The sequence below is a fragment of the Tachyglossus aculeatus genome, chromosome 4 (genome assembly GCF_015852505.1).
Source record: "Tachyglossus aculeatus isolate mTacAcu1 chromosome 4, mTacAcu1.pri, whole genome shotgun sequence".
NCBI lineage: Eukaryota > Metazoa > Chordata > Mammalia > Monotremata > Tachyglossidae > Tachyglossus > Tachyglossus aculeatus.
In genome coordinates this window covers 61,950,122-61,963,577 of record NC_052069.1, presented here as the reverse complement: position 1 = coordinate 61,963,577, position 13,456 = coordinate 61,950,122, and the positions used below count along the sequence as shown (strand labels likewise).

General features: G+C 45.5%; 2 protein-coding genes across 4 annotated transcripts in view; one reads left to right on the top strand and one right to left on the bottom strand.

Annotated features, from left to right (window-relative positions):
- The window catches only part of AKNAD1 (AKNA domain containing 1), a 56,259-nt gene extending 53,475 nt beyond the window's left edge, over positions 1-2,784 (top strand). Inside the window, exon 16 of the mRNA XM_038745423.1 lies at positions 2,455-2,784. Coding sequence (XP_038601351.1) covers positions 2,455-2,586 — 132 coding nt within the window. The 3' untranslated portion in view covers positions 2,587-2,784. The remainder of the gene's footprint in view (positions 1-2,454) is intronic.
- Positions 2,785-11,860: 9,076 nt separating this feature from the next.
- Positions 11,861-13,456, bottom strand: part of STXBP3 (syntaxin binding protein 3) — an 88,961-nt gene continuing 87,365 nt past the window's right edge. For all 3 annotated transcript variants that reach the window (XM_038745276.1, XM_038745275.1, XM_038745277.1), the window contains one exon: positions 11,861-12,595. In XM_038745276.1, the coding sequence (XP_038601204.1) occupies positions 12,489-12,595 (107 nt within the window). In that variant the 3' untranslated portion in view covers positions 11,861-12,488. The remainder of the gene's footprint in view (positions 12,596-13,456) is intronic.

The window sequence follows — 13,456 nt, the reverse complement described above, 5'->3', positions numbered from 1 at the left end:
AGGTAATCAGGTTGCCCCACATGGGGCTCACGGTCTTAATCCCCATTAAGGAGGGACAGAGAAGGCCCAAAGTCACACAGCTGACAATTGGCAGTGCCGGGATTTGAACCCATGACCTCTGACTCCAAAGCCCAAACTCTTTCCGCTGAGCCACGCCACTTCCCAGATCTGCCTGGGGATCTGTTAGAATAGTTAATAGAAGGAAGCCCCTTCCTTCCTCTCCCCCTCATCCCCCTCTCCATCCCCCCCATCTTACCTCCTTCCCTTCCCCACAGCACCTGTATATATGTTTGTACATATTTATTACTCTATTTATTTATTTTACTTGTCCATATCTATTCTATTTATTTTATTTTGTTAGTATGTTGGGTTTTGTTGTCCGTCTCCCCCTTTTAGACTGTGAGCCCACTGTTGGGTAGGGACCGTCTCCATATGTTGCCAACTTGGACTTCCCAAGCGCTTAGTACAGTGCTCTGCACACAGTAAGTGCTCCATAAATACGATTGATGATGATGAATAGTTCCGGGAGGCCATGTGTTTCCAAATATGTCGGCCTTTGAGGCCATCTAAAGGGTATTTTCAACTGCACTGATATGATTTAATGATATGATTTAATGGTTGTACATATTTATTACTCTGTTTATTTATTTATTTATTTATTTTACTTGTACATTTCTATCCTACTTATTTTATTTTGTTGGTATGTTTGGTTCTGTTCTCTGTCTCCCCCTTTTAGACTGTGAGCCCACTATCGGGTAGGGACTGTCTCTATGTGATGCCAATTTGTACTTCCCAAGCGCTTAGTACAGTGCTCTGCACATAGTAAGCGCTCAATAAATACGATTGATTGATTGATTGATTGATTGATTTAATGCGTGGGCCTTTGAGGCCATCTAAAGGGTATTTTCAACTGCGCTGATAGGATTTTCAATTAGCAGTGGCGTAGGCAACAGTCTTTTTGTGACTTCAGTCCCCACAGGCTCCTTTCTCTCCCATATTCCAAAGCTCTTTCTTCACACGTCTGGCTCATTTTCCCCTTTAATGGCCATCTTTCCATCTTTCTCTCTGTGCCTCACTCGGAGTTTTCGATTCCCACTCCGCGGAGCGACAACCCAGCCCACCCTCTCCAGTGCACCCTCAGTTCGTGCCGATCTGTCATGGCTCTGCCATCATCTCCAGCTTAACAATATATCATCATCATCAATCGTATTTATTGAGCGCTTACTGTGTGCAGAGCACTGTACTACTACTACTAATAATGGCATTTATTAAGCGCTTACTATGTGCAAAGCACCGTTCTAAGCGCTGAGGAGGTTACCAGGTGATCAGGTTGTCCCACGGGGGGCTCACAGTCTTCATCCCCATTTTCCAGATGAGGTAACTGAGGCCCAGAGAAGTGAAGTGACTTGCCCAAAGTCACCCAGCTGACAAGTGGCGGAGCCGGGACTTGAACTCGTGACCTCTAGACTCCAAAGCCCGGGCTCTTTTCCACTGAGCCCCGCTGCTTCTCAGCGTAGATGTAGGTTAAGCAGGTTGGACAGTCCCTGTCCCACGTGGGACTCACAGTCTTTATCCCCATTTTACAGATGAGGTCGCTGAGGCCCAGAAGGGACTGGCCCAAGGTCACATGGCAGGCATGCGGCAGAGCCGGGATTAGAACCCAGATCCTTGCTCCACACTGCTTCTCAATGACCTGCTCAGGAAGGACTCGGGAAGAATGGGCGTTTTCCCGGCTCTCCCAAGTACGCCCAACACAGACCCACGTTGACCTCAGAAGTTCTTAAATAATAATGATGGTATTTGTTAAGCGCTTCCTGTGCGCCATGCACTGTTCTAAGTGCTGGGGGGATACAACGTGATCAGGTTGTCCCATGTGGGGCTCAGAGTCTTAATTCCCATTTTACAGATGAGGGAACCGAGGCCCAGAGAAGTGAAGTGACTTGTCCAAAGTCACACGGTGGCGGAGCCGGGACCTCTTGATTCCCAAGCCCGTGCTCTTTCCACTGAGCCACGCTTAAAATGGGATGCGTTTACGTACATGGACGTGTGACATTACACGACAGCTACGCCCAGGCCATCCCGCATCCGAACACAACTGCTTCCGTTCTCTCCGAAACAGACTTGCGAGGCCAGAAATAGGAACGGCCGCCCCGTTCGGTTTCCATCCTCGGAGACCACAGGCCCCCAGAATGAGCTTGATAGGAAAAATTCCCAAATTTCCACCCCCGAGTCAATCCCGAGTCTTCCTGGTTGGGAGGAAGGTTGGGAATTTCCTTAGCGCTTAAATCCCAGATATCCCATTCTAGCCTGATTTCCTAGGAAACCAACCCTCGACACGTGAACTGAAAGCACTGAATCGGAGAAATCCCATCCTCCCCGCGCTCCAAATAGAAACACCGAACAGATGTGTCACGCCGAAGACAACGGGAAATGTGGTTTTTTTTCCGCTTCCAGATTCTAAACTCCGCTTTGGACCGTGCCCTGCAGGCTGCAGTCGGCTTAAAAGAGACGACAGAACGGATGATTCGAGAAGTGGCAGGGGACCTGGATAAAGTTCGGAATCAGAAAAGTCACGAACAGTTTTAGCCACTGAACTGTCTGATCTGAGGTCAGTATGTTGTCATGGTAGGTAATTGAAATAGATAAAAGATATGGCAAGAAGTTCTGCAAAAATGTATCAAACTGTAGCTGTAAAGTTCAACCAATTGCTCTGACTGCCAATCACACTATTGCTTGTTGGCCGCTGTTAGATGATATGATAATAATAATAATGATGGCATTTGTTAAGCGCTTCCTATGTGCAAAGCCCTGTACTAAGCGCTGGGGAGGCTATCAGGTGATCAGGTTGTCCCACGTCGGGCTCACAATCTTAATCCCCATTTTACAGATGAGGTAACTGAGGCTCAGAGAAGTTAAGTTGAGAGGCAGCGTGGCTCAGTGGAAAGAGCATGGGCTTTGGAGTCAGAGGTCACGGGTTCGAATCCTGGCTCCACCACGTCTGCTGTGTGACCTTGGGCAAGTCACTTAACTTCTCTGAGCCTCAGTTCCCTCATCTGGGGATTAAGACTGTGAGCCCCCCCGTGGGACAACCTGATCACCTTGTTTCCCCCTCAGCGCTTAGAACAGTGCTCTGCACATAGTAAGCGCTTAACAAATACCATTATTATTATTATTATTAAGTGACTTGCCCAAGGTCACACAGCAGACAGGTGGCAGAGCCGGGATTCGAACCCACGACCTCTGACTCCAAAGCCCGGGTTCCTTCCACTGAGCCACGCTGCTTCTCTATGGTATATATACCATATATGATGGTATATGTTAAGCGCTTACTATATGCTAGGCACTGTACTAAGCGCTGGGGGCCGGGCGGGGGGAGCGGGATATGAGCAAATCAGATTGGACACAGTCCCTGTCCCACATCGGTCTCAAAGTCTTAATCCCCTTTTTCCAGATGAGGTAACTGAGGCACAGGGAAGGTAAGTGACTTTCCCAGGGTCACACAGCAGACAGGTGGTGGGGTCAGAATTAGAACCCGTGACCTTCTGACTCCAGGCCCGTGCTCTAGCTCCTAGTCCATGCTGTTTCTCTAGGAGGTAGACCAGTGAAGCAGTTCCCTCAGTCTCTCAGCCAACGGGGCAGAGGTGATTGAAAATTAGAAAGCGTCCACCTTCCCTCTACCAAAATTTTTTTTTTTTGGTATTTGTAAAGCGCTTACTATGTGCCACGCACTGTTCTAAGCGCTGGGGTAGATACGGCGTAATCGGGTTGTCCCACGTGGGGCTCACAGTCTTATTCCCCATTTTACAGATGAGGGAACTGAGTCACAGACAAGTTAAGTGACTTGTCCAAAGTCACACAGCTGACAAGTGGCGGAGCCGGGATTAGAACCCGTAATAATAATAATAATGGCATTTATTAAGCGCTTCCTACGTGCAAAGCACTGTTCTAAGCGCTGGGGTAGATACGGTGTAATCGGGTTGTCCCCCGTGGGGCTCACAGTCTTATTCCCCATTTTACAGATGAGGGAACTGAGTCACAGACAAGTTAAGTGACTTGCCCAAAGTCACACAGCTAAGTGGCGGAGCCGGGATTAGAACTCGTAATAATAATAATAATGGCATTTATTAAGCGCTTCCTATGTGCAAAGCACTGTTCTAAGCGCTGGGGAGGTTACAAGACGATCAGGTTGTCCCACGGGGGGCTCGCAGTCAATCCCCATTTTCCAGATGAGGGAACTGAGGCGCAGAGAAGTGAGGTGACTTGCCCAAAGTCACACAGCTGACAATTGGCGGAGCCGGGATTAGAACCCGCGACCGCTGTCTCCCAAGCCCGGGCGCTTTCCGCTGAGCCACGCTGCTTCTGATATTGGAAGTGATGCCTATAATAATAATAATAATAATGATGGCATTTATTAAGCGCTTACTATGTGCCAAGCACTGTTCTAAGCACTGGGGAAGTTACAAGGTGATCAGGTTGTCCCACGGGGGGCTCACAGTCTTCATCCCCACTTTACAGATGAGGTAACCGAGGCACGGAGAAGTGAAGTGACTTGCCCAAAGTCACCCAGCTGACAATTGGGGGAGCCGGGATTTGAACCCATGACCTCGGACTCCAAAGCCCGGCCTCTTTTCCACTGAGTCACGCTGCCTATGTTAACGGGGACGTGGGAGCGGGGGCACAGAGGCCCTAGAGCCGGTGGGGAGGGCTAGGGTCCCCTCAGAGAAAGGTTTGGGTAGTCGTCTTCCAAATATTATTATTTTATGGACATACTGCTATTACATCATCATCATCATCATCAATCGTATTTATTGAGCGCTTACTGTGTGTAGAGCACTGTACTAAGCGCTTGGGAAGTACAAATTGGCAACATAGAGAGACACTGTTGGCCCAGCAGAACGCCCACTGCATTGGGTAGGGACCGTCTCTGTATGTTGCCAACTTGTCCTTCCCAAGCGCTTAGTACAGTGCTCTGCACACAGTAAGCGCTCAATAAATACGATTGATTGATTGATTCATTGCATCAGAGAAGCAGCGTGACCCAGCGGAGAGAGCACGGGTTTTGGGGTCAGAGGTCATGGGTTCAAATCCCGCCTCCGCCAACTGTCAGCTGGGTGACTTTGGGCAAGTCACTTCACTTCTCTGGGCCTCAGTGACCTCATCTGTCAAATGGGGATTAAGACTGTGAGCCCCCCCCGTGGGACAACCTGATCACCTTGTAACCTTCCCAGCGCTTAGAACAGGGCTTTGCACATAGTAAGCGCTTAAGAAATGCCACTGTCATTCAGCACTTAGAACAGTGCTTTGCACATAGTAAGCGCTTAAGAAATGCCACTGTTATTCAGCGCTTAGAACAATGCTTTGCACATAGTAAGCGCTTAAGAAATGCCACTATTATTCAGCGCTTAGAACAGTGCTTTGCACATAGTAGCAGCATGGCTCAGTGGAAAGAGCCCGGGCTTTGGAGTCAGAGGTCATGGGTTCGAATCCCGGCTCCACCACAAGTCTGCTGTGTGACCTTGGGCAAGCCACTTCACTTCTCTGACCCTCAGTTACCCCCTCTGTAAAAATGGGGATGAAGACTGTGAGCCCCACGTGGGACAACTCGATCACACTGTATCCCCCCCCAGCGCTTAGAACAGTGCTTTGCACATAGTAAGCGCTTAACAAATGCCATCATTATTATTATTATTATAGTAAGTGCTTAAGAAATGCCACTATTATTCAGCGCTTAGAACAGTGCTTTGCACATCCCCCATCTTACCTCCTTCCCTTCCCCACAGCACCTGTATATATGTATATATGTTTGTACATATTTATTCCTCTATTTATTTATTTTACTTGTACATATCTATTCTATTTATTTTATTAATATGTTTGGCTTTGTTCTCTGTCTCCCCCTTCTAGACTGTGAGCCCACTGTTGGGTAGGGACTGTCTCTATATGTTGCCAACTTGGACTTCCCAAGCGTTTAGTACAGTGCTCTGCACACAATAAGTGCTCAATAAATACGACTGATTGATTGATTGATTGATAGTAGATGCTTAATAAATGCTATTATTATTATTATTGTTATTATCATCAAACACCTCTGAGGTGTCACCCCAGGGAGAGGGCAATTTTCTTCCCAAACCTCACCATGACTTAAACTTCCTTCCTCTTCCCAGTCCTTGACATAGTGGTTAGAACACAGGCCTGGGAATCGGAAGGTCTTGGACTCTATTCCCGGCTCCTCCGCTTGTCTGCATGTCACTTCACTTCTCCGGGCCTCAGTTACCTCACCTGTAAAATGGGGATTGAGACTGTGCGTCCTACGTGGAACAGGGACTGTGTCCAACCCGATGTGCTGGTAGCCACCTCAGTGTTTAATCCAGCGCCTTGCACCAAGTAAGTGCTTAAAAAGAAATACCGTTATTATTACGCAGCACTGGGAGAAAGGAAAGATCGGCTTCTTGAGAGAGGATAATATTTTCGAACTTCTTATTACCAGAATAATCCAAAAATAGACGGAAGTAGAATTACAAGACAGAAATACGCTAGGTTCTGTGATTTCTGAGGATATTTACCAAAACTCTGCTGCTTTGAAATAATCTATTTACCCGCAACGGCTCTGCTGAGTAATTTTGACGGACCAAGTGTCTGTCTAGTGTTCGTCACACATGCTGCTAATCATCATCATCATCATCATCATCATCAATCGTATTTATTGAGCGCTTACTATGTGCAGAGCACTGTACTAAGCGCTTGGGAAGTACAAATTGGCAACATCTAGAGACAGTCCCTACCCAACAGTGGGCTCACAGTCTAAAAGGGGGAGACAGAGAACAAAACCAAACATACTAACAAAATAAAATAAAATAAAAGAATATGCTAATGCTAATAATAATAATAAATAATAATGCGAATAATGCTAACAATAATAATAATAATGGTATTTGTTAAACACTTACTACGTGCAAAGCACTGTTCTAAGTGCTGGGGGGGATACAAGGTGATTAGGTTGTCCCACGTGGGGCTCACAGTCTCCATCCCCATTTTCCAGATGAGGTCACTGAGGCCCAGAGAAGTTAAGTGACTTGCTCGAAGTCACACAGCAGACAAGGGGCAGCGCCGGGATTCAAACCCAGGACCTCAGACTCCCAAGTCTCCGGCTGCTGAAGGAGGGGCAGATTGCTGCCCATCCCGCCCCAGGGGACCTAACTGCAGCACAATTAATGGGCTCAGCCATCCCTGCGCTCGCTCAGGTAGGAATTATTTTATTATACCTATGGCCTGCTGAACACAGACCACACTTTGCGAGAAGCAATGTGGCCTAGTGGAAAGAGCACAGGCTTGAGAGTCAGAGGACCTGGGTTCTAATCCTGGCTCTGCCACTTACCTGCTGTGTGATTCTGGGTCATAACCTCTCTGTTCTTCACTTCCCTCCATCTCCCAAATGGGGATTCAGTGCCTGTTCCCCCTCCTATTTAGACCAAGTCTGACGTGGGACCTGATTATAATAAATAATAATAATAATGATGGCATTTATTAAGTGCTTACTATGTGCAAATGTTGGCAATGTTGCAATCTTGTACTTCCCAAGCGCTTAGTCCAGTGCTCTGCACACAGTCAGCGCTCAATAAATACGATTGATTGATTGCAAATTGTTATAATTTTGCATTGTTGCAAAATTATATAATGCAAAATTGCATTATAGCAATTGTTATAATCAATCAATCAATCAATCGTATTTACTGAGCGCTTCCTGTGTGCAGAGCACTGTACTAAGCGCTTGGGAAGTCCAAGTTGGCAACATCTAGAGACGGGCCCTACCCAACAGTGGGCTCACAGTCTAGTGTTCTAAGTACTGGGGTGGTTACAGGGTGATCAGGTTGTCCCACGGGGGGCTCACTGTCTTAATCCCCATTTTACAGATGAGGTAACTGAGGTAAAGAGAAGTTTAAGTGACTTGCCCATAGTCACACTGCTGACAACTGGCGGAGCTGGGATTTGAACCCATGACCTCTGACTCCAAAGCCCGGGCTCTTTCCACTGGGCCGCGCCGCTGCTGATTCATTCATTCATTCAATCGTATTTATTGAGCGCTTACTGTGTGCAGAGCACTGGACTAAGCACTTGGGAAGTACAAGTTGGCAACATCTAGAGACGGTCCCTACCCAACAGTGGGCTCACAGTCTAGAAGGGGGAGACAGAGAACAAAACAAAACATATTAACAAAATAAAATTATATATATATATATCATCAATCGTATTTATTGAGCGCTTACTATGTGCAGAGCACTGTACTAAGCGCTTGGGAAGTACAAATTGGCAACCTATAGGGACAGTCCCTACCCAACAGTGGGCTCACAGTCTAAAAATATATATATATATATAATATATATAATATATAGTATATATATACATACAGGGAACAAGATAACCTGAAGTATGGCGGCAGTGAACAGTCCGCCCTGGAGAAACCTTTCACAGAGGGAGTACAATTAGGCCAAATAATAAAATCATATACTTTATAGTAATTAAATACGGTCCTTGATGGGAAATCTCATCTGTTAAGAAGCACACTGGGAAAAAGAAATCTGCTGACCTGCCCCTCCTACAGAAGCACATGATGGATCATCATCATCAATCGTATTTATTGAGCGCTTACTATGTGCAGAGCACTGTACTAAGCGCTTGGGAAGTACAAATTGGCAACATATAGAGACAGTCATCATTATCATCATCATCAATCGTATTTATTGAGCGCTTACTATGTGCAGAGCACTGTACTAAGCGCTTGGGAAGTACAAATTGGCAACATCTAGAGACAGTCCCTACCCAACAGTGGGCTCACAGTCTAAAAGGGGGAGACAGAGAACAAAACCAAACATACGAACAAAATAAAATAAATAGAATAGATATGTACAAGTAAAATAAATAAATAGAGTAATAAATATGTACAAACATATATCCATATATACAGGTGCTGTGGGGAAGGGAAGGAGGTAAGATGGGGGGGATGGAGAGGGGGACGAGGGGGAGAGGAAGGAGCAATCAGAATGGGGCTCAAGCCCCTTTCAATCAGTGGCACTAACAGTGCAGAGCACTCTTCTGAAACCAAAAATAAAAAGGTTGGTATTTCTTAAGCAGTTACTATGTGTCAAGCCCTGTTCAAAGTGCTGGGGTAGATACAAGCTAATCAGGTCGGACACTGATTATATCTACTCCAGAGCTTGGCACATAGTAAGCACTTAACCAGTACCATTATTATTGTATTATCAAGGTGTTAAGAAAAAAAAAAAGTTAAGAGATCTACATCTCCAGCCCTGATCTCTCTCCCTCTCCGCCGTCTTGCATTTCCCCCTGCCTTAGAGTCGTGTCTACTTGGACGTCTTGCCGTCGCCTCAAACTTAACCTGTCCAAATCGGAACTCCGTATCTTCATTCATTCATCCAATCGTATTTCTTGAGCGCTTACTGTGTGCAGAGCACTGTACTAAGCGCTTGGGAAGTCCAATTTGGCAGCCAAATCTTCCCTCCCAAATAAGTCCAAATCGGAACTCCGTATCTTCATTCATTCATTCAATCGTATTTATTGAGCGCTTACTGTGTGCAGAGCACTGTACTAAGCGCTTGGGAAGTCCAATTTGGCAGCAAAATCTTCCCTCCCAAACCCTGTCCTCCCCGTCTTTCCCATCACTGTAGACAGCACCACCATCCCTCCTGTCTCACAAGCCTGTAACCTTGGCATTATCCTGGACTCCTCTCTCCCTCTCAACCCACCTATTCAATCTATCACTAAATCCTGTCTGTTTAACCGTCACCTAAAATCCACCTTTTCCTCTCCATCCAAACTGCTACCACATTAATCCACGCACCTGTTTATCCTCTCCCACCTTGATTACTGTAGTCATCCAATCGTATTTATTGAGCTCTGTGTGCCGAGTACTGTACTAATCAATCAATCGTATTTATTGAGCGCTTACTGTGTGCAGAGCACTGTACTAAGCACTTGGGAAGTACAGGTTGGCAACATATAGAGACAGTCCCTACCCAACAGTGGGCTCACAGTCCAAAAGACTGTACTAAGCCCTTGAGGGAGTACAACAATAAACAGACACATTCCCTGCCCACAAGGAGCTTCAGTCTAGAGGATGGTGAGGAGAGACATTAATATAAAAAAAATATGGATACGTATATAAGTGCTGTAGGGGTGGAAGGGGGGATTCATTCTTCAATCGTATTTATTGAGCGCTTACTGTGTGCAGAGCACTGTAGTAAGTGCTTGGAAAGTACAATTTGGCAACAAATAGAGGCAATCCCTACCCAACAGCGGGCTCACGGTCTACAAGGGGGAGACAGACAACATGAACAAAGGATGCTAGGGCAACGCAGAAGACAGTGGGAGAAGAGGAAAGGGGGGCTTAGTCAGGGAAGGCCTCCTGGAGGAGATGTGCCTTCAATAAGGCTTTGAAGGAGGAAGTTCCAGACCAGAGGAAGGACGTGGGCAAGGGATTGGCAGCAAGATAGATGAGATTGAAGCACAGTTAGTATTAGAGGAGCGAAGTGTGCAGGTTGGGTTGTAGTAGGAGAGTAGGAGCGGGACAAGGTGATTGACTGCTTTAGAGCCAGTGGTGAGGGGTTTCTGTTTGATACGGAGGTGGATGGGCAACCACTGGAGTTTTTTGAGGGGGAACACGACCTGAATGTTTTTAAAGAAAAATGATCCAGGCAGCAGAGTGAAATATGGACTGGAGGGGGGAGAGACAGGAGGATGATGCGGTAGCAGTTTGGATGGAAGGGAATAGGCAGATTTTTAGCCTAGTTGTGAAGGTGGGAGCGACAGGTCTTAGTGATGGATTGAATATGAGTTGAATGAGAGAGAGGAGTCAAGGATAACGCCCGCATAACGGACTTGGGAGACCGGAAGGATGGTGGTGCCGTCTGCAGTGATGGGAAAGTCAAGGGGAGGAAAGTGTTTGGGTGGGACGTTAAGGATCTCTGTTTTGGACGTTAAGCTTGAGGTGACGGGAGGACACGCTTACTCTGTGCCAGGCACTGTATTTAAGCACTGGGGTAAATACAAAATAATCTGATTGGATACAGTCTGGGTCTCACAAGGGGCCCACAACTTTAAGTCCCATTTTAACAGAGGAGGTAACCGAGGCAGAGAAGTAACTTGCCCAAGGTCGCACAGGGGACAAGCGGCCGAGCCAGGTTTAAAACCCGGGTCCTCTGACTCACAGGCCTGTGGTTTTTCCAATAGGCCAGGCTGCTTCTCATTAGTTAATAAATTTGACAAGGAAGTTGTTGTTGGCCTTGGGGAATGTAGTCCCAGTGGAGTAAAGGGGGTGGGAGCCAGACTGTAATGAATTAAAAAGGGAACTGGAGATAGCAGGTGCATACAACCTGTTGGAGGGAGAAGACATGGCAAGGAGCAGAGAGTCAGGGGTCTTGGCTGGAGGTTATAATGAAATCCAGAATGGGATTTAAAAAAAAAAAATGAGACTTGGGCACGTTTGCAACAGATTGGAAGGAGCCACCAGAGTGAAACGTCAATTTTTTTTTTGCCGTAGAGGATATGAAGTGTGAGATTCCCAGAGATGCATGGACTCCATGGTGGTTGGAGGTTCGAAAAAGTGGTCTGCAGCCCCTCGTCCTCCAGGAACATAAATGACATTGGCAGAGCTTTCTCCCAACTCTTTACCGCAGGCAGCAGCTACTGCGGTCTGTGGGCTGGAGGGAAGAGTCAATCCAAAAGCAAAATTCTCCAAATCATCCGCTAATAGGATTTTGTTACAAAGGGATAGTGCTTGTATCAGCTTAAGAAAATGGTCCTTTTGTGGCCCAGGAGTCTTGAAATAATTGGTGAAAAGACTCAATACCCTTTAAAAGTCTTTGTTTTATTTGAGTATTTCATGATCACCAAAAAAACCCTACATGATCAAGTACAGAATTTAGTATGTTCCAGACAAAGGTTTTTAAGTAAACAGTAATTTCATAAAGTACATTTAGGGAATCAAACCGTAATTATTACCACTGCTAAAAATTTTAATTGAAAGAGAAAATTGCACTTTCAGGAAATAATAATCTGATCATACATATACATTTACAGTTTTCCCCCTTACCTTTACATTTGCCTCTAAGGTCCTTTAAATCGCTTTTCAGAAGGAAACTTTCAGCATTCAATAATTCCAAAAATGTTCCATGAGCCATTAGCATATATATACATGTGGTTGTGAAAAAATCCTATCTTTGATTCTTTATTCAAATAGGTGAAGTTTAGAAAACATTTTCGCATCAGATAATGTAAAATTTGAATCTTGCTTCTGGTCTCCAAAGCAGCAGTAATTAAATTATTTAAAAAAAAAAAAAAAAGCCAAATCCAACTGTGTGCATGGTCATCGTATTAGAGACATACTGGAAATGTTATTTCACAAAAATATATACATTTAAATTATGAACTATTTCCTTGATTCACTTTCCTGAACCGGAAGGACACTAGAATCTTCAAACAAGTTGCTGTTCGTCCTTAACATGGCAGATTTTATCCTTGGGTTTGCTCAGCATCTTTAAATCATCCAACAGCCTTTTGGGTGTCAGAATATGAGTAGAACCTGATGAAATATAATCATATCGATTAAGGGGCTGCCAGATCAATCCTCTTTTCCTTGACTTCCAAAATTCCTTCTGCGGATCTTGACTTCATCAAATCTACCGGAGGATACGAGTTTTCCCCATGACGTTTTACGCTCACGACTTGGTGATTTTACAGATTTTACTTGACGGCACTGCTCTGGTCTCCTCCTGTGACAGCCGCTTCTTCTAGTGCAATAAATGGAACCTAGTCCTGCACAGCTTGGATATCTTACCATATTGTGTCACCTCATCATCATCATCAATCGTATTTATTGAGCGCTTACTATGTGCAGAGCACTGTACTAAGCGCTTGGGAAGTACAAATTGGCAACACATAGAGACAGTCCCTACCCAGCAGCGGGCTCACAGTCTAAAAGGGGTGATAAAAAAAGTCATGGATAAAAGTCATGGATAAAAAGTCTTCGATGTATGTTGCCATGTATCCTTGTGACACCTGAAGGACCCAACATGCTAAAGAACACGTGACCAAGACCATGACTGTAGTCAGTTAAAGATTCGCCTAAGATCCATTTTGCAGAGGTGAGATCAGGCCTCACCCACCAATTTGGCTCGAGGGTGAGAGCCACATACAGTGATTTTAATCAACAGTTACTTTTAACCAACAATCTATCATTCGTTCAATCGTATTTAATCATTAATCATTAAGTTTAACAGTAGTACCACCAGTCAAATTGCAGCACTGAAACAATTCAAAAGATTTCCCAAGCATTACACCGATGGTTTGCCTGGGAACCGTCTTCGGTGTCCGAAAAGATTGTTTCTTGCTGACAATGAAAGGGTCTCACTGCACCATCACTAGAATAAAGGCACAGTGCTGG